General features: G+C 45.9%; 1 protein-coding gene across 3 annotated transcripts in view; it reads right to left on the reverse strand.

Moving 5' to 3' along the window:
* LOC139373949 (thromboxane-A synthase-like) overlaps positions 1 to 19823 on the reverse strand; it is a 141709-nt gene that overhangs the window by 61214 nt on the left and 60672 nt on the right. For all 3 annotated transcript variants that reach the window (XR_011627629.1, XM_071115035.1, XM_071115040.1), the window contains exon 6: positions 10416 to 10532. Coding sequence is in view for 2 of the 3 variants with exons in the window: in XM_071115035.1 (XP_070971136.1) it covers positions 10416 to 10532 (117 nt within the window). In the remaining variant the exon portion in view is untranslated. The remainder of the gene's footprint in view (positions 1 to 10415; positions 10533 to 19823) is intronic.

Genomic DNA, 19823 nt, shown 5'->3' on the forward strand with positions numbered 1-19823 from the left:
AGTGGGGGTGTGAGTGGTGCTGAGAGAGAGTGGTGGTGTGAGTGGTGCTGAGAGAGAGTGGTGGTGTGACCGCTGCGGAGAGAGAGTGGTGGTGTGAGTGGTGCTGAGAGAGAGTGGTATGTGAGTTGTGCTGAGAGAGAGTGGGGGTGTGAATGCTGCTGAGAAAGAGTGGTGGTGTGAGTGGTGCTGAGAGATAGTGGTATGTGAGTGGTGCTGAGAGAGAGTGGAGGTGTGAGTGGTGCTGAGAGAGAGTGGTGGTGTGAGAGGTGCTGATAGAGAGTGGAGGTGTGAGTGGTGCCAAGAGAGAGTGGTATGTGAGTGGTGCTGAGAGAGAGTGGAGGTGTGACCGCTGCTGAGAGAGAGTGGTGGTGTGAGTGGTGCTGAGAGAGAGTTGTGGTGTGACCACTGTTGAGAGAGAGTGGTGGTGTAACCACTGCTGAGAGAGAGAGTTGTGGTGTGACCACTGCTGAGAGAGAGTGGTGGTGTAACCACTGCTGCTGAGAGAGAATGGTGTGTGAGTGGTGCTGAGAGAGAGTGGTGGTGTGACGGTTGCTGATAGAGAGTGGTGGTGTGACCGCTGCTGAGAGTGAGTGGTGCTGAGAGAGAGTGGTTGTGTGAGTGGTGCTGAGAGAGAGTGGAGGTGTGAGTGGTGCTGATAGAGAGTGGTGGTGTGACGGTTGCTGATAGAGAGTGGTGGTGTGAGTGGTGCTGAGAGAGAGTGGTGTGTGAGTGGTGCTGAGAGAGAGTGGTGGTGTGACGGTTGCTGATAGAGAGTGGTGGTGTGAGTGGTGCTGAGAGAGAGTGGTGGTGTGAGTGGTGCTATGAGAGAGTGGAGGTGTGACCGCTGCTGAGAGAGAGTGGGGGTGTGAGTGGTGCTGAGAGAGAGTGGTGGTGTGAGTGGTGCTGAGAGAGAGTGGTGGTGTGACTGCTGCGGAGAGAGAGTGGTGGTGTGAGTGGTGCTGAGAGAGAGTGGTATGTGAGTTGTGCTGAGAGAGAGTGGTGGTGTGACTGCTGCTGAGAGAGTGGTGGTGTGACCACTTCTGAGAGAGAGTGGTGGTGTGAGTGGTGCTGAGAGAGAGTGGAGGTGTGACCGCTGCTGAGAGAGAGTGGGGGTGTGAGTGGTGCTGAGAGAGAGTGGTGGTGTGAGTGGTGCTGAGAGAGAGTGGTGGTGTGAGTGGTGCTGAGAGAGAGTGGTGGTGTGACCGCTGCGGAGAGAGAGTGGTGGTGTGAGTGGTGCTGAGAGAGAGTGGCATGTGAGTTGTGCTGAGAGATAGTGGTATGTGAGTGGTGCTGAGAGAGAGTGGTGGTGTGAGAGGTGCTGATAGAGAGTGGAGGTGTGAGTGGTGCCAAGAGAGAGTGGTATGTGAGTGGTGCTGAGAGAGAGTGGAGGTGTGAGTGGTGCTGATAGAGAGTGGTGGTGTGAGTGTTGCTGAGAAAGAGTGGAGGTGTGACCGCTGCTGAGAGAGAGTGGTGGTGTGAGTGGTGCTGCGAGAGAGTTGTGGTGTGACCACTGTTGAGAGAGAGTGGTGGTGTAACCACTGCTGAGAGAGAGTGGTGGTGTAACCACAGCTGAGAGAGAGTGCTGGTGTGAGTGGTGCTGAGAGAGAGTGGTGGTGTGAGAGGGCTGATAGAGAGTGGTGGTGTGACCGCTGCTGAGAGAGAGTGGTGGTGTGAGTGGTGCTGAGAGAGAGTGGTTGTCTGAGTGGTGCTGAGAGAGAGTTGTGGTGTGAGTGGTGCTGATAGAGAGTGGTGGTGTGACTGCTGCTGAGAGAGAGTAGTGTGTGAGTGGTGCTGAGAGAGAGTGGTGGTGTGACGGTTGCTGATAGAGAGTGGTGGTGTGACTGCTGCTGAGAGAGAGTGGTGGTGTGACTGCTGCTGAGAGAGTGGTGTGTGAGTGGTACTGAGAGAGAGTGGTGGTGTGAGTGGTGCTGAGAGAGAGTGATGGTGTGAGTGGTGCTGAGAGAGAGTGATGGTGTGAGTGGTGCTGAGAAAGAGTGGTGGTGTGAGTGGTGCTGAGAGAGAGTGGTGGTGTGAGTGGTGCTGAGAGAGAGTGGTGGTGTGACCGCTGCGGAGAGAGAGGGGTGGTGTGAGTTGTGTTGAGAGAGAGTGGTATGTGAGTTGTGCTGAGAGAGAGTGGAGGTGTTAATGCTGCTGAGAAAGAGTGGTGGTGTGAGTGGTGCTGAGAGATAGTGGTATGTGAGTGGTGCTGAGAGAGAGTGGAGGTGTGCCCGCTGCTGAGAGAAAGTGGTGGTGTGAGTGGTGCTGAGAGAGAGTTGTGGTGTGACCACTGTTGAGAGAGAGTGGTGGTGTAACCACTGCTGAGAGAGAGTGGAGGTGTGAGTGGTGATGAGAGAGAGTGGTGGTGTGAGAGGTGCTGATAGAGAGTGGAGGTGTGAGTGGTGCCAAGAGAGAGTGGTATGTGAGTGGTGCTGAGAGAGAGTGTAGGTGTGAGTGGTGCTGATAGAGAGTGGTGCTGTGAGTGGTGCTGAGAGAGAGTTGTGTGTGAGTGCTGCTGATAGAGAGTGGTGTACTGATCCAGACAAAACCACACCACCACTCTCTCTCAGTACTACTGATCAAGAGACCACACCACCACTCTCTCTCAGTACTACTGATCCAGACAAAACCACACCACCACTCACTCTCAGTAGATAGATAGTGGTATGTGAGTGGTGCTGAGAGAGAGTGGAGGTGTGAGTGGTGCTGAGAGAGAGTGGTGGTGTGAGAGGTGCTGATAGAGAGTGGAGGTGTGAGTGGTGCCAAGAGAGAGTGGTATGTGATTGGTGCTGAGAGAGAGTGGAGGTGTGAGTGGTGCTGGTAGAGAGTGGTGGTGTGAGTGGTGCTAAGAAAGAGTGGAGGTGTGACCGCTGCTGAGAGAGAGTGGTGGTGTGAGTGGTGCTGAGAGAGAGTTGTGGTGTGATCACTGTTGAGAGAGAGTGATATGTGAGTGGTGCTAAGAGAGAGTGGGGGTGTGACTGCTGCTGAGAGAGAGTGGTGGTGTAACCACTGCTGAGATAGATTGGTGGTGTAACCACTGCTGAGAGAGAGTGCTGGTGTGAGTGGTGCTGAGAGAGAGTGGTGGTGTGAGGGTACTGATAGAGAGTGGTGGTGTGACCGCTGCTGAGAGAGAGTGGTGGTGTGAGTGGTGCTGAGAGAGAGTGGTTGTGTGAGTGGTGCTGAGAGAGAGTGGTGGTGTGAGGGTGCTGATAGAGAGTGGTGGTGTGACTACTGCTGAGAGAGAGTGGTGTGTGAGTGGTGCTGAGAGAGAGTGGTGGTGTGACTGCTGCTGAGAGAGTGGTGTGTGAGTGGTGCTGAGAGAGAGTGGTATGTGAGTGGAGCTGAGAGAGAGTGGAGGTGTGAGTGGTGCTGAGAGACAGTGGTGGTGTTAGTGGTGTTGAAAGAGAGTGGTGGTGTGAGTGGTGCTGAGAGAGAGTGGTGGTGTGAGTGGTGCTGAGAGAGAGTGGTGGTGTGACCGCTGCGGAGAGAGAGTGGTGGTGTGAGTGGTGCTGAGAGAGAGTAGAGGTGTGAGTGGTGCTGATAGAGAGTGGTGCTGTGAGTGGTGCTGAGAGAGAGTTGTGTGTGAGTGCTGCTGAGAGTGGTGTACTGATCCAGACAAAACCACTCCACTACTCTCTCTCAGTACTACTGATCCAGACAAAACCACACCACCAATCTCTCTCAGTACTACTGATCCAGACAAAACCACACCACCACTCTCTCTCAGTACTACTGATCCAGACAAAACCACACCACCACTCTCTCTCAGTACTACTGATCCAGACAAAACCACATCACCACTCTCTCAGTACTACTGATCCAGACAAAACCACACCACCACTCTCTCTCAGTACTACTGATCCAGACAAAACCACACCACCACTCTCTCTCAGTACTACTGATCCAGACAAAACCACACCACCACTCTCTCTCAGTACTACTGATCCAGACAAAACCACACCACCACTCTCTCAGTACTACTGATCCAGACAAAACCACGCCACCACTCTCTCAGTACTACTGATCCAGACAAAACCACACCACCACTCTCTCTCAGTACTACTGATCCAGAGACCACACCACCACTCTCTTGGTACTACTGATCCAGACAAAACCACACCACCACTCTCTCTCAGTACTACTGATCCAGACAAAACCACACCACCACTCTCTCTCAATACTACTTATCCAGACAAAACCACACCACCACTCTCTCTCAGTACTACTGATCCAGACAAAACCACACCACCACTCTCTCACTACTACTGATCCAGACAAAACCACACCACCACTCTCTCTCAGTACTACTGATCCAGAGACCACACCACCACTCTCTCAGTACTACTGATCCAGACAAAACCAGACCACCACTCTCTCTCAGTACTACTGATCCAGACAAAACCACACCACCACTCTCTCTCAGTACTACTGATCCAGACAAAACCACACCACCACTCTCTCTCAGTACTACTGATCCATACAAAACCACACCACCACTCTCTCTCAGTACTACTGATCCATACAAAACCACACCACCACTCTCTCTCAGTACTTCTGATCCAGACAAAACCACACCACCACTCTCTCTCAGTACTACTGATCCAGACAAAACCACACCACCACTCTCTCTCAGTACTACTGATCCAGACAAAACCACACCACCACTCTCTCTCAGTACTACTGATCCAGACAAAACCACACCACCACTCTCTCAGTACTACTGATCCAGACAAAACCACACCACCACTCTCTCTCAGTACTACTGATCCAGAGACCACACCACCACTCTCTTGGTACTACTGATCCAGACAAAACCACACCACCACTCTCTCTCAGTACTACTGATCCAGACAAAACCACACCACCACTCTCTCACTACTACTGATCCAGACAAAACCACACCACCACTCTCTCTCAGTACTACTGATCCAGAGACCACACCACCACTCTCTCAGTACTACTGATCCAGACAGAACCAGACCACCACTCTCTCTCAGTACTACTGATCCAGACAAAACCACACCACCACTCTCTCTCAGTACTACTGATCCAGACAAAACCACACCACCACTCTCTCTCAGTACTACTGATCCATACAAAACCACACCACCACTCTCTCTCAGTACTTCTGATCCAGACAAAACCACACCACCACTCTCTCTCAGTACTACTGATCCAGACACAACCACACCACTACTCTCTCCCAGTACTACTGATCCAGACAAAACCACACCACTACTCTCTCCCAGTACTACTGATCCAGACAAAACCACACCACCACTCTCTCTCAGTACTACTGATCCAGACAAAACCACACCACCACTCTCTCTCAGTACTACTGATCCAGACAAAACCACACCACCACTCTCTCTCAGTACTACTGATCCATACAAAACCACACCACCACTCTCTCTCAGTACTTCTGATCCAGACAAAACCACACCACCACTCTCTCTCAGTACTACTGATCCAGACACAACCACACCACTACTCTCTCCCAGTACTACTGATCCAGACAAAACCACACCACTACTCTCTCCCAGTACTACTGATCCAGACAAAACCACACCACTACTCTCTCTCAGTACTACTGATCAAGAGAACACACCACCACTCTCTCTCAGTACTACTGATCAAGAGAACACACCACCACTCTCTCTCAGTGCTACTGATCCAGACAAAACCACACCATCATTCTATCTCTCAGTACTACTGATCCAGACAAAACCACACCACCACTCTCTCTCAGTACTACTGATCCAGACAAAACCACACCACCATTCTATCTCTCAGTACTACTGATCCAGACAAAACCACACCACCTCTCTCTCTCAGTACTACTGATCAAGAGACCACACCACCACTCTCTCTCAGTGCTACTGATCCAGACAAAACCACACCACCACTCTCTCTCAGTACTACTGATCAAGAGACCACACCACCACTCTCTCTCAGTGCTACTGATCCAGACAAAACCACACCACCACTCTCTCTCAGTACTACTGATCAAGAGACCACACCACCACTCTATCTCTCAGCAGCGGTCACAATCTCTCTCTCTTTCGCTCTCTCTGTACCCCCCGAAACAATCCAAAACACAAACACAGAAAGAAATAACTAATCATTAGCTCTCCCTGAATGCAACTCCAATCTCAATGACGTTCTTAATTGAGTTCCAAGCCTATTTCTTTTGTTAGCTAATTTTACAGAGTATGAATCACACACACTCAGAGAGAGTGAAAGATAGAAAAAGTACATGTGTACAGATGTAGGATCTTCATTTGAGTCAGTTTGGTACAGCAGGAAAATAATCCCGAAATGTTAATTATTATGTGGATTGTAGGGATTGATACATTTTTCGTTAAGGCAAATCAAGTAAAAAATGTAAAAGTGGAAATGACAAATGTTACAATTTTTTTTTCTCAAATACACTACAAGTTTGCATTTGTAAGTCTGCTTTGCAGGAAAATTCTCAGCAACAAAAAGAGTGATTCAAATAAGGTCCTACATCTGTACACAAACACACTGAGTACATCCTTCAATTAAGACACTGATTGCAAGTAACAAATGAAATCCAAACTGTCAATTACAGCATGAATTACTCCAGGTTTACGAAAGCTATATGTGTGGGGCACTAGAAACAAAACCAGTCATAACTGACTTTCAGCCTAAATCCCTTTATCCTCAGTGGTGGAGCATGAGAGAGAAGTGTGTGTGGTTTCATTAGACCTAAGTGGCCAACCACTGGTGGTTGCCATGTAAACATAGCACCACAGCCCTAATTACAATTAATGGTCTAGCTAAATGACCACCTACCTTTGTCTCTACTACACGATAATTACATACTGTACCTAATAATTACCCTTCTAGTGTGTTATGCCTTGCAGTCTTTCTCTGGATAAACTTTCCTTCTCATGACACTCACTACAAGCATGCATTGTACATGAACACTACGCCATACAATGCCTTCTTTCTCTTTTATATTGCTAGTTTTGATCAATTATGTGACATACATACACACACACTACGTGGAGAATAGAGGATCTTTGGTTTGGTTGGTCTTTGCAATGCAATGAGAGCAGTTAGTTCATTTCAATAGCAGTTGAAATATGTCTGTCCACAGTAGCTGCCTCTGGTGTCACAGACAGACAGGCAGGCAGCCAGGCAGAGAGGCAGGCAGGCAGAGAAAGAGGCAGGGAGAGAGGCAGGCAGACAGGCAGAGAGGCAGGTAAGCAGGCAGGGAGGCAGGCAGAGAGAGAGTCAAGCAGGCAGGCAGGCAGGCAGAGAGGCAGGCAGGCAGGCTCATTAATCTCTCTCAATCACTGAGTCAGTGTATCAGTGTAGAGGGGACTTAACGAGCACATAAAACATGCTGTTCCAACAGGCCCCAGTAATTATGTTCCACATTGTAAAGCAGACCTACTGTTTGTTCTAATGACACTATTACAATGTCAAACCATACACAGAAGTCACAGAGAGGGAGAGGGAGGGAGGGAGGGAGGGAGGGGGAGAGGGAAAATGAAAGTGTATCCTGACCAAATTAAGAGAGGAGATAAGATTGCTAGCTACTGAAGGCCTAAAGGTTTATGAACATGTATGGGTTCCATGTAGATACAACAGAAGGTGAGAGAAGGAGGAGTGAAAAAGGAGAGAGGTGTGTGTGTGTGTGTGTGTGTGTGTGTGTGTGTATATATATATATATATATATATATATATATATATATATATATACATATATATATATATATATGAGAGAGAGAGAGAGAGTGATGCATTGCTTAATTTGAGCCGGAACAGGATCCAGCACCAATTAGATTTGACTTATTTTGTTCCAGCACCTATTTTCCCAGATCCGGTACCTTTCATGGCATTATTTATTAATTGTTTTACTGTTCGCACTGTAAACATTCTAATAAAAGTGATCAGAGTTCAATCAAGTTTCTTCCTTGTTATTTCTCCCACCCCCCAGAAAAAAACGAAGTAAAAGAGTGGGGATGCTTCTGTGTAATCATCCTATCCTCCAGACCTGCTCTCTTATTTGTACATAGAGGTTATGGGGAGGGCCGGTGGTGTAAGTAACTGATCTTGACACAGGTCTTGGAAGTTCTGGTCAGCCAGTGAAAAGGTCCCTACGTAATCACGTCACTTTGCCTAGGCTAATCATCTCTCTACTGAATTTGAAATGTGGGAAAGCCAAATAAGAAATGTATGAGAAAAGGCAATCGAGTTTGATGATGGGGGGGGGGTAATGCATCCACCGATTAAGTAAAGCACATACAATCTGATCAAGAACAAGCAAACACACAGTTGAAGTCGGAAGTTATTAAAGTTATTAAAACTCGTTGTTCAACCGCTCCACACATTTCTTGTCAACAAACTATAGTTTGGGCAAGTCGGTTAGGACATCTACTTTGTGCATGACACAAGACATTTTTACAACAATTGTTTACAGACAGATTATTTCACTTATAATTCACAGTATCACAATTCCAGTGGGTCAGAAGTTTACAAACACTTAAGTTGACTGTGCCTTTAAACAGCTTGGAAAATTCCAGAAAATGATGTTGTGCTTTAGAAGCTTCTGATAGCCTAATTGACATAATCTGAGTCAATTGGAGGTGTACCTGTGGATGTATTTCAAGGCCGAACTTCAAACTCAATGCCTCTTTCCTTGACATCATGGTAAAATCAAAAGAAATCAGCCAAGACCTCAGAAAAATAATTGTAGACCTCCATAAGTCTGGTTCATCTTTGGGAGCAATTTCCAAATGCCTGAAGGTACCATGTTCACCTGTACAAACAATAGTATGCAAGTATAAACACCATGGGACCATGCAGCCGTCATACCACTCAGGAAGGAGACGCATTCTGTCTCCTAGAGATGAACATACTTTGGTGCGAAAAGTGAAAATCAATCCCAGAACAACAGCAAAGGACATTGTAAAGATGCTGGAGGAAACAGTTACAAAAGTATCTATATCCACAGTAAAACGAGTCCTATATCGACATAACCTGAAAGGCCGCTCAGCAAGGAAGAAGCCACTGCTCCAAACTGCCATAAAAAAGCCAGACTACGGTTTGCAACTGCACATAGGAACAAAGATCGTACTTTTTGGAGAAATGTCCTCTGGTCTGATGAAACAAAAATAGAACTGTGTGGCCATAATGACCATGTTATGTTTGGAGGAAAAAGGGGGAGGCTTGCAAGCCGAAGAACACCATCCCAACCGTGAAGCACGGGGGTGGCAGCATCATGTTGTGGGGGTGCATTGCTGCAGGAGGGACTGGTGCACTTCACAAAATAGATGGCATCATGAGGACGGAAAATTATGTGGATATATTGAAGCAACATCTCAAGACATCAGCCAGAAAGTTAAAGCTTGGTTGCAAATGGGTCTTCCAAATGGACAATGATCCCAAGCATACTTCCAAAGTTGTGGCAAAATAGCTTAAGGACAACAAAGTCAAGATATTGGAGTGGCCATCACAAAGCCCTGACCTCAATCCTATAGAGAATATGTTGGCAGAACTCCTACAAGACAGAACTGCCAAAGGCGGCGGTGTTGCAATCTACTGTAGAGATATCCTGCAGAGTTCTGTCTAACTATCCAGGTCTGTACCCAAACAATTCAAACTTCTATCTTTGAGGAAAACAGGTCTCTCACCGTTGCTGCTTGCTATAGACCACCCTCTGCCCCCAGCTGTGCCCTGGACACCATATGTGAATTGATTGCCCCACATCTATCGTCAGAGCTCGTGCTGCTGGGTGACCTAAACAGTGACATGCTTAACACCCTACAATCTAAGCTTTATGTCCTCAATTTCACAAAAATTATCAATAAACCCACCAGGTACAACCCCAAATCCGTAAACACGGGAACCCTCATAGATATCCTAACCAACTTGCCCTCCAAATACACCTCTGCTGTTTTCAACCAAGATCTCAACGATGTCTGCGGTCAAACGACCACCCCTCATCACTGTCAAATGCTCCCTAAAACACTTCAGCGAGCAGGCCTTTCTAATCGACCTGGCCGGGGTATCCTGGAAGGATATTGACCTCATCCCGTCAGTAGAGGATACAATGTCAGAAATTGTGAAAAACTGAGTTTAATTGTATTTGGCTAAGGTGTACATAAACGTCAAACTTCAACTGTATATAACCTCTGGCTTGTCATGCTAAATTCAACACTTGGCTGTACAACATGCAAAAAGTTAGGAAACATGGGTGAGGAGGAGAGGAGATGGGTGATGATGGTGGTGGTGTTAGAGGAGAGGGGTAAAGAAAGGAGGAGGAGATGGGTAGTGATGGTGTTAGAGGAGAGGGGTGACGAGAGGAAGAGAGTAGATGGGTGAAGGGTAGAGGAGTGAAGAGGAGAGGAGTGAAAAAAGGAAGAGGAAAAGGGCTCTTGTCTTGCCTCTTTCATCTTGGCTGCGCTGAAGGAGGGGGTGAGGATGCTGCGTACTCTCTTCCAGTGCTCGTTCCTCAGCATCAGCAGACAGTCACTCATGGGCTTAGTAGCGGCACGGATTGTCTGCAAAGAAACGAGGGAGACAACATTTCAAGAATATTCACACTCCAAAATTCTGGTACTGATCGTGCACATAAAGTATGTGTGCACTCGCACGCAACCACGCACAGATCCCTCCCTCTGTATTGTATATAGGTGATTCAGAAGTCTGAGACCAGAACCACAGGTCAGTGTGTATATGTCTCCCTCACCACCCAGCCCCCACCACCTTGCCCCCAGGTCAGATCTTAGGACTCATGAAGAGATGGAGGAATCAGGATGCCCAGCCTGTCCTCTCTTGTGTTCTTTTCCAGTCCAGCAAGCGCATGTAGTCAACGGTTATCACTGTCCTTAGAGCCTATGGTCCTCTTTGGTGGAACTAACACTGGATACAATACTAGAATACTGAAGATCTGGAGATACTGTGGAAATCCAGAGGAATACAGAACATTGCCACGTGACCTGAGCTAACACTGATCCCTTACCTATTGGTGTTCATAGACGTTCATAAATGGTTATAAGGTGTTTATAAATCTTCATAAAGTATTCAGAAATGTTAATAAAGCATTAGGTGACCAATACAGGTGATTTCTGGCTGACAATACTTCATGGTTTATGTTGTGATGTTTACTTGTTTAAACAGTATCTATAATTGTAATGTATTAGCATTTTCCCATGCTAGTATAATATTCCAGACACAATGTAATAACATTTATAATTTCTTCATCTGTGTGTCTTGGTAATGTTCCATCGGTGAGAATTAAGTAGCGCACTAACACAATAACATTTATGGAAAAGGAAACTGTTGTTCGGTAGTTTAGAGTGCTTGATTAAAATAAACCATTCCTATTTTTTGAGGCCACAGCATTACAGTAGAGTGTGTTTGTGTCTATGCCTCCATGGACACTATTTTATGGGTCTGCTCCTGCTGCTGGTTGCAGATGGTGTAGGGGCTCTGGAACATACACACATGCACGAATGCGCGCACACACACACACACACACACACACACACACACACACACACGCACACACGCACACACACACACGCACACATACGCACAGCAAGACCCACATCTCAACACTACACGATCGCATACACCACTCAGTAACACAGCAAGTGCCACATCTCCATAATACGAATCCCATACACACAGCAGGGCCCAGATCTCAGCACCATATGCACATCCAGTGCTCTGTGAGCTACTGCTAGACTGGTTGTTAAGTGAACAATGAGTCAGGAGTTTGGGAACGGGAAGCCGACCAGTAAACATCATACACTCTTAGCAAACATCATACACCACATATGTCAGAGTCAAGGCCCGCGGGCCACATCCGGCCCGCAAGAAGGTTTTTTACGGCCCCTGGGATGATCTTGATTTATTATTAGAACCGGCCCGCAGCAAGCCGGCAGCCCGCAGATCTTTTACACGCACCAATACTACATTTCCCACAATGCAAAGGTGACGCACCGAGCAGTAGGCTGCTTCATTTCAATATTTATTGGCACAGCAGTCGTCAGCATCACAGTAAAATTAACTTTCAGATACCCATCAAAAATGGCAAAACGGAAGGTGGATACTGAGAACCGGGGGTTTCAAACAAGGTGGGAGTCGGAGTATATGTTCACGAAGGTAGCTGGAAAACCTGTGTGTCTTCTGTGTGGAGAAAGTGTGGCGGTACTGAAAGAGTATAATCTGAGACGACATTATGAAACGAAACACGCGGACAAAAACAAGAATATGGACATGGAACAAAGGCTACAAAAGGCAGAGGAATTAAAACGAGGCCTCAAATCTCGACAGGCTCTGTTCAAAAAAGCCAAATCACAAGGCCAGGCTGCTGTCAAGGCCAGTTTTATTTTGGCAGAAGAGATCGCTAAATCAGCCCGGCCATTTACGGAGGGGGATTTCATCAAAAACTGCATGATTAAAGTTTGTGACGAAGTTTGCCCAGAAAAAAGGCAACTCTTTTTAAATGTGAGTCTGAGCAGAAACACCATTGCCGAGAGAGTAGACCAGTTGTCCATCAATCTAAAAGAGCAGCTTGTGAAAAAGGGAAAAGATTTTATTGCATATTCCTTGGCTGTGGATGAGAGCACCGACATTTCTGACATTGCCCAGTTGTCAATTTTCATCCGCGGAGTGGACTCCAACCTAAGCGTGACAGAGGAGTTTTTGGCTTTACGTCCTATGCATGGCACAACTACGGGGCATGATTTGTATGAAGAGGTGTCAAGATGTGTAAATGAGATGGAGCTGCCTTGGGAAAAACTCGTGGGTTTGACAACCGACGGAGCACCTGCGATGTGTGGACACAGGAGCGGACTGGTGGCGAAGATACGGGAAAAGATGCAAGAGGAAAACGCGACAGGTGAGCTGACAGCTTATCATTGTATCATACACCAGGAAGCGTTGTGCGGTAAAGCCTTGAAAATGGAGCATGTAATGAGCATCATCACGCGCACAGTTAACTTTATCAGAGCCAAAGGTTTGAATCACCGCCAGTTCAAGGCATTTCTGACGGAGTTAGAAACGGAGCATGGTGATTTGCCTTATCACACAGAGGTGCGATGGCTAAGCCAGGGAAAGGTGCTTCAAAGATGTTTCGAGCTTCGTGAGGAGATTTGTCTGTTCTTGGACAGCAAAGGGAAAGACACAACACAACTCCGAGACGAAATGTTTCTGTGTGAAATGGCTTTTCTGTGTGACATTACGAGTCATCTGAATGCAATAAACTTGCAGCTGCAGGGTCGGGATCGTGTCATCTCTGATATGTACAGTACAGTGAAGGCATTTAAAACCAAACTGACTCTGTGGGAGACGCAGATGCGGAAAGAAAATTTGAGCCACTTTCCCAGCTGCCAGACCATGAAAGAGAAGCTCTCTACCAGTGCGTTCCCGAGCACACAGTTGGCTGATAAAATAGGTATGCTTGCCGCTGACTTTCGACGCCGATTTGCTGACTTTGAAGCACAAAAAAGCAGGTTGGAACTGCTCGGTAACCCATTTGCTGTTGACGTGGAAAGCTCACCACCAAACCTCCAAATGGAGTTGATTGACCTCCAATGCAATGATGCACTGAGGGCAAAATATGCGGCAGTGGGTGCTGCGGAGTTCGCCCGTTTCCTCCCCGGCACAATGCCCCAGCTGCGCATCCAGGCTGCTCAAACGTTGTCTATGTTTGGCAGCACATACCTGTGTGAACAACTGTTTTCTTTGATGAACCTGAACAAAACATCACACAGAAGTCGACTTACTGCTGAACACCTCCACTCAATTCTGAGGATTTCTTCAGCTCAGAGCCTTACCCCGAACATTGATGAACTTGTGGAAAAGATGGGACACCACCAAGTATCACCCTCAACCTCAAACAAGTGAACATTACTGTGCAATCACATATTTAGAGTTTTTACTCAGTTCAAGTTTAAAAGTTAAAATTTAATATTTGTTTTCACTGCATGTTACTTCTCCTTAAACAAAGTGTTGTTTTTGATTAATAGATTTTTGCACTTTATTTTTTTGTATTTCAATCCAATTATATTTTAAAAATATTTCAGTTGAGTGGATGATAGAAAATTGCTATTATTGTTTTTTCTTTGAAGTAAATTTAGCCCACTTTTGCTAAAATAGAAAATATAGTCTACTGATGGTGCCTTGAATACCGGTTTCTTTCATTTAATGTTCATGTTATGGGGATATTTATATAAAGGAAATTTGTCTTTTGTGTCTGTTGAAAATTAAAGATTACTGACAGAGCCATAAGAAAATATTGCTTTATTTATCTGATCATATTGTAATATATTTGTTAGGTTTTCAGTAGGTTCAATTAGGTTCACTAGACTATATGCGTCATTTAAAAATGTTTCAATGAACATTCGAACAGTCCGGCCCTCGTCTTGTAGCTGATTTTTTTATTTGGCCCTCCGTCCATTTGACTTTGACACCCCTGTCATACACTATCTAGAACCTTAAAGGGTTCAAGAACCCTTTTTGGTTGCAGGTAGAACCCATTTGGTTTAGAGTAGAACCCCTTTAGGTTCAACATGGAACCCAAAAGGGTTCTACCTGGAACCAAAAAGGGTTCTACCTGGAACCAAAAGCAGGTTCTCCTATGGGGACAGCCAAAGAGTTTTTTGAGTCAAATTCACTAAATCAAACATGTAAAACATTCCACTAAGCTCCTGTATCCGCCCTGGATCTAAAGACTGTATATGTGTGCGTTTGTGCTGCATACATACCACAATATTTCTGGGTGGTTGGTGTTAACATCTGTCTATATACTGTATTGGGAGTTGTATTTTACATGATGTGCATGACTGCCATGATTATTCTGGTTGCCAAAAATAGAAATACATATGATTCACAATACAATATAGCAGCCACCCTGTTCCATTGTCAGGGTAATTCTGAATCACAAAAATACCTATGATGACATCACACAATCAAACCAGGCAATAAGGTAGAATGTTGGAATTTATAATGTTTGGTTGCGTTTATTTAAAGCGTCTGCTAAATGATCATTAGTAGCCTACCAAACTTGCTAACAGCCAGTAATGGCCTGTACTCAGTGCTCTATTGTCCCTCCATCAGGTCCTAATGGCCTGGTACTCAGGGCTCTATTGTCCCTCTGATCACTCTGTCATCAATGCAAATGCTTTAGGAAATGACATCCGACACTTCATGAGAAACGTGGCATTCTGAGTTTGAGTGGAATAGGATCACCTGTTGTGAAACGAGAGCCAGCTCCTCATAGCTGCTTGATGCATAGAATTAAAGTGTTCCTATAAGCCCATGTTGCACAACATTTCGATAGGCTATGCTATTCAATTGTGTGAGAAAACAATGTTTTTATGGCCTCTGTTATAAAGAGAAGGATCGCATCAGCTTTCTGTAGGCTTACAATTTTAATTTCTCAACTTTCCTAATATTAAGCACATTGTTTTGCTTTACAACTGGAGTAGCCTACCTGGCTGGCGTGAAAATGAACTGTGGGAAACGCGTCCTCCATTCGCTACTCAAGCGCATATGGATAACATGTATTTTTCCCCTGTTCCGAGAGGTCCATGATAATGGTACATTCTAAATCAAAACAAATTTCACACATACAGTACCAGTCAAAAGTTTGGACACAACTACTCAATCCAGGGTTTTTCTTTATTTAAAAAAAAACTATTTTCTACATTGTAGAATAACAGTGAAGATATCAAAACTATGAAATAACACATGTGGAATCGTGTAGTCACCAAAAAAGTGTTCAACAAATCAAAATCATCATTAGAGATGCATCATGCAGCCTTAGCCTATATGTTTTGATTTCTAAAACATTCTAACGTTAGTGTCCCAACTAAAGTTACATAAATAACTCTAAATTAAGCTTATAGGAGGACCTGTTTCTTTGTTAACCGCTCAGCACAGATAGACCCATGTGCCCAATCCCTCAGAAAAACTTTGGAAAAAATATCCTTTATATTTTATTCAGTTACAGTAGATGTTCCAAAGGTCCACATCAGTGGCTTGTAACCTATGCGTGGAAGCTGGAGATGCTAAACATGTTTAAGCTAATTAACGGTAAATTACCGTGAGACTGGCAGATATTTGCATGGCAATCAACGGCTGACAAAATGTCACAACCGCCACAGCCCTATGTGCAGCGAAGAAAGACCTAGAAAAGTTGCAGCTAGCTCAAAACAAAGCAGCACGTCTTGCCCTTAACTGCACACATGGAACTAACAACATGTATGTTAGTTTTTCATGGTGGAGGGTTGAGGAGAAATTGACTACGTCTCTTCTAGTCTTTTTAAGAAGCATTTGTGTGTTGAAAATGCCTAAGCACTTGTATAATCTATTTGCCTACACTTCTAACAGACATACATACGCCACCAGGCACTTAAAACTTTTGTCTTGCCCATTCACCATCTGAATGGCACACATATACAGTCCATGCCTCAATACTTAAACATCCTTCCTTAACCTGTCTCCCTTTCATGTACACTGATTGAAGTGGATTTAACGAGTGACATCAATAAGGGATGATAGCTTTCACTTGGATTCACCTGGTCAGTCTATGTCATGGAAAGAGCAGATGTTCATAATGTTTTGTAGAATCAGTGTATAACTCTTATTTATATATTTATTTAAATGATGTCCTTATCTATAACTGTTCTGTACTTGTCATGTATTTGTACATTTTATGTGGACCCCAGAGTGGCTGCTGCATGTGTATGTAGTAGCTAATGGGGATCCTATTAAACGTAACTAAACTAAACTGAGCCCACTCTCTCAGGCCTCTGCTACAGGCAGGGAACAGGTACACCAGTATCTTCTTGGCCTGGAGGTTTTATCCCCAGAGAAGCCTACCTCAACCCCATAAAGCCCACTCTCTCAGGCCTCTGCTACAGGCAGGGAACAGGTACACCAGTATCTTCCTGGCCTGGAGGTTTTACCCCCAGAGAAGTCTACCTCAACCCCATAAAGCCCACTCTCTCAGGCCTCTGTTACATGGAGGGGAGGCAGTTGTGCACCTCAGCCTTACTCACACAGTAAGAGTCCTTTTCTACCAACCTTACTATCTACACTGTTAAAACTATCATTGTCTGAAAACAAAATCTCCAATCTTTTTATGACTTCATGTTTTCCAGCCTGCCTCCTCTTCCTGTCGTGAGGCCACTCAGTCTCTCTCTGAGTTCTCCAGTTGTGAGCAGCACTGGGAGGACCGGTGCAGACAGGTCCAGTACATTACAAACAACTCCTGTCTGAGTCGCAGCAATGACTTCTGATCTGCTAACTCAAGGAGACGAGGCGCAGCAATGGCTAAGTTCTACAAGAGACTGAGAAAGGCTGAGGACATTTGTCGATAATGATGAAGAGGAAAAGGAGATGGGGCACCAAAGGGCATGCAGCGTGTGAGCTTTGAGTACCAGGCGGTGTCAGAGTTGGTTGTAGCCTTTGGCTTCCTGTCTCTCTCAGATTGACAAAACATGAAACAACATCAAGATGTTTTCTCAATACAGTGCAGATAGTTCAGGTACCATTAATTGACTATGAATTTACTATTTAGCAGTCTTATGGCTTGGGGGTCGAAGCTGTCTCGGATCCTGTTGGTCTGTGATCCGATGCTCCTGTACCGTTTGCCAGACGGTAGCAGAGTGAACAGTCTATGGCTTGGGTGGCTAGAGTTTTTGCCATATTTTCGGGCCTTCCTCTGACACCGCCTGATATAGAGGTCCTGGATGGCAGGGAGCTCAGCCCCAGTGATATACTAGGTCATCCGAACCACCCTCTGTATCGTTTTGCGGTCAAGGGCGGTTCATTTGCCATACCAAGTGGTGATGCAGCCCATCAAGATGCTCTTGATGGTGGAGCTGTAAAACTTTTTGGGGATCAGATGGCCCATGCCAAATCTTTTCAGCCTCCTGAGGGGGAAGAGGTGCTGCCGTGCCCTCTGGACCATGTTAAGTCCTTAGTGATGTGGAAGACAATGAACTTGAAGTTTGTGACCTGTTCCACAACAGTCCCTCAATGTGGACAGGGGTGTTCGCTCCCTTCTTTCTCCTATAGTCCACTATCAGCTCCTTAATCTGACTGACATTGAAGGAGAGGTTGTTATCATGGCACCACGCTGCCAAGTCATCACCCTTTCTGAGCAGGCCTACCACCGTCGTGTCGTCAGTAAACTTGATGATAGTGTTGGAGTCGTGCATGGCTCGCGGTTTGGGTGAACAGGGAGTACAGCAGGGGACTAAACACCCGTGAGGGGCCCCCGTGTTTAGGGTCAGTGTGGCGGAGGTGTTGTTGCCTATCCTCACCAGCTGGGACCGGCCCGTCAGGAAGTCCAGGATCCAGTTGCAGAGGGAGGGGTTCAGTCCCAGGGTCCCTAGCTTGGTGATGAGCTTGGAGGGGACTATGGTGTTGAATGCTGAGCTGTAGTCTATGAGCAGCATTCTCACATCATTATATCCCCTCTTGTCCAGGTGAGAAAGGGAAGTGTGACATGCAATTGAGATAGTGGATATGTTGGGGGCAGTATGCAAATTGGTGTGGGTCTAGGGTGTCTGGGATGATGGTGTTGATGTGTGTCAAGACCAGCCTTTCAAAGGACTTCATAATTACAGATGTGAGTGCTACAGGGCGATAGTAATTTAGGTAGGTTACCGTGGAGCTCTTGGGAACAGGGACAATGGTGGCCAGCTTGAAACATGTTGGGATTACAGACTGGGACAAGGAGATTGAAAATGTCTGTGAAGACACTTGCCAACTGGTCTGTGCATGCTTTGAGTACGCATCCTGGTATTCCGTCTGGCCTGGCGGCCTTGTGATTGTTAACCTGTTGAAAGGTTTTGCTCACATCGGCCACAGAGAGCAAGATCACACAGTCATACGGAAAACAGAGGCTTTCATGCAATGCACAGTGTTATATTCTTCGAAGCAAGCATAAAAGGGATTTAGCTCGTTCGGGTGTTCTGCATCGTTAGGCAGCTCATGGCTAGATTTCCCTTTGTAATCCATTATCGTCTTCAAGCCCTGTCACATACAACAAGTGTCAGAGCCAGTGTAATAGGATTCCACCTTCCACCTGTTGTCACGCCCTGGCCTAAGTATTCTGTGTTTTCTTTATTATGTTGGTTAGGCCAGGGTGTGACATGGGTGATTTATGTGTCTTGTTTTGTCTAGGGATTTTGTAGTCTATGGGGTTGTGTTCAGTTGAGTGTTCTAGGTAAGTCTATGGTTGCCTGGAGTGGTTCTCAATCAGAGGCAGGTGTTTATCGTTGTCTCTGATTCGGAACCATATTAAGGCAGCCATATTCTTTGAGTATTTCGTGGGTGATTGTTCCTGTCTCTGTGTTTTGCACCAGTTAGGACTGTTTCGGTTTTTCCACGTTTTCTTATTTTGTATAGTGTTCACGTTTTCATCTTTCATTAAAGATGTTTATAAATAACCACACTGCATTTTGGTCCTCCTCTCCTTCCCAGGAAGAAAACCGTTACACCTATATTGGCCTTTGCATGTTTGATGCCTTGTCTGCGGTTGTAGCACTCTTTCTTGTTTGCGTCCATGTCCTGTCCCTTGTGAGCGGTATCTCTAGCCTTTAACCCAGCGTGGATACTGCCTGAAATCCATGGTTTTTGGTTTGGACAAGTTCCAAGCCAATATGGCGTGTGGATGATGAAACCAACTGGGACCTTTAGCTGTGGCCCTGCTGCCGTGGGATGGCATTGGTCCCCTCCGCTCTCAGACAGAAACACTTCTATCGCTAGAGCCTCCTAGACAAAGGCTATTGGCTGAACAAAATCATTAAGCCTGAACTTTAGAGACA

This window comes from Oncorhynchus clarkii, chromosome 2 (genome assembly GCF_045791955.1).
Source record: "Oncorhynchus clarkii lewisi isolate Uvic-CL-2024 chromosome 2, UVic_Ocla_1.0, whole genome shotgun sequence".
Classification (NCBI taxonomy): domain Eukaryota; kingdom Metazoa; phylum Chordata; class Actinopteri; order Salmoniformes; family Salmonidae; genus Oncorhynchus; species Oncorhynchus clarkii.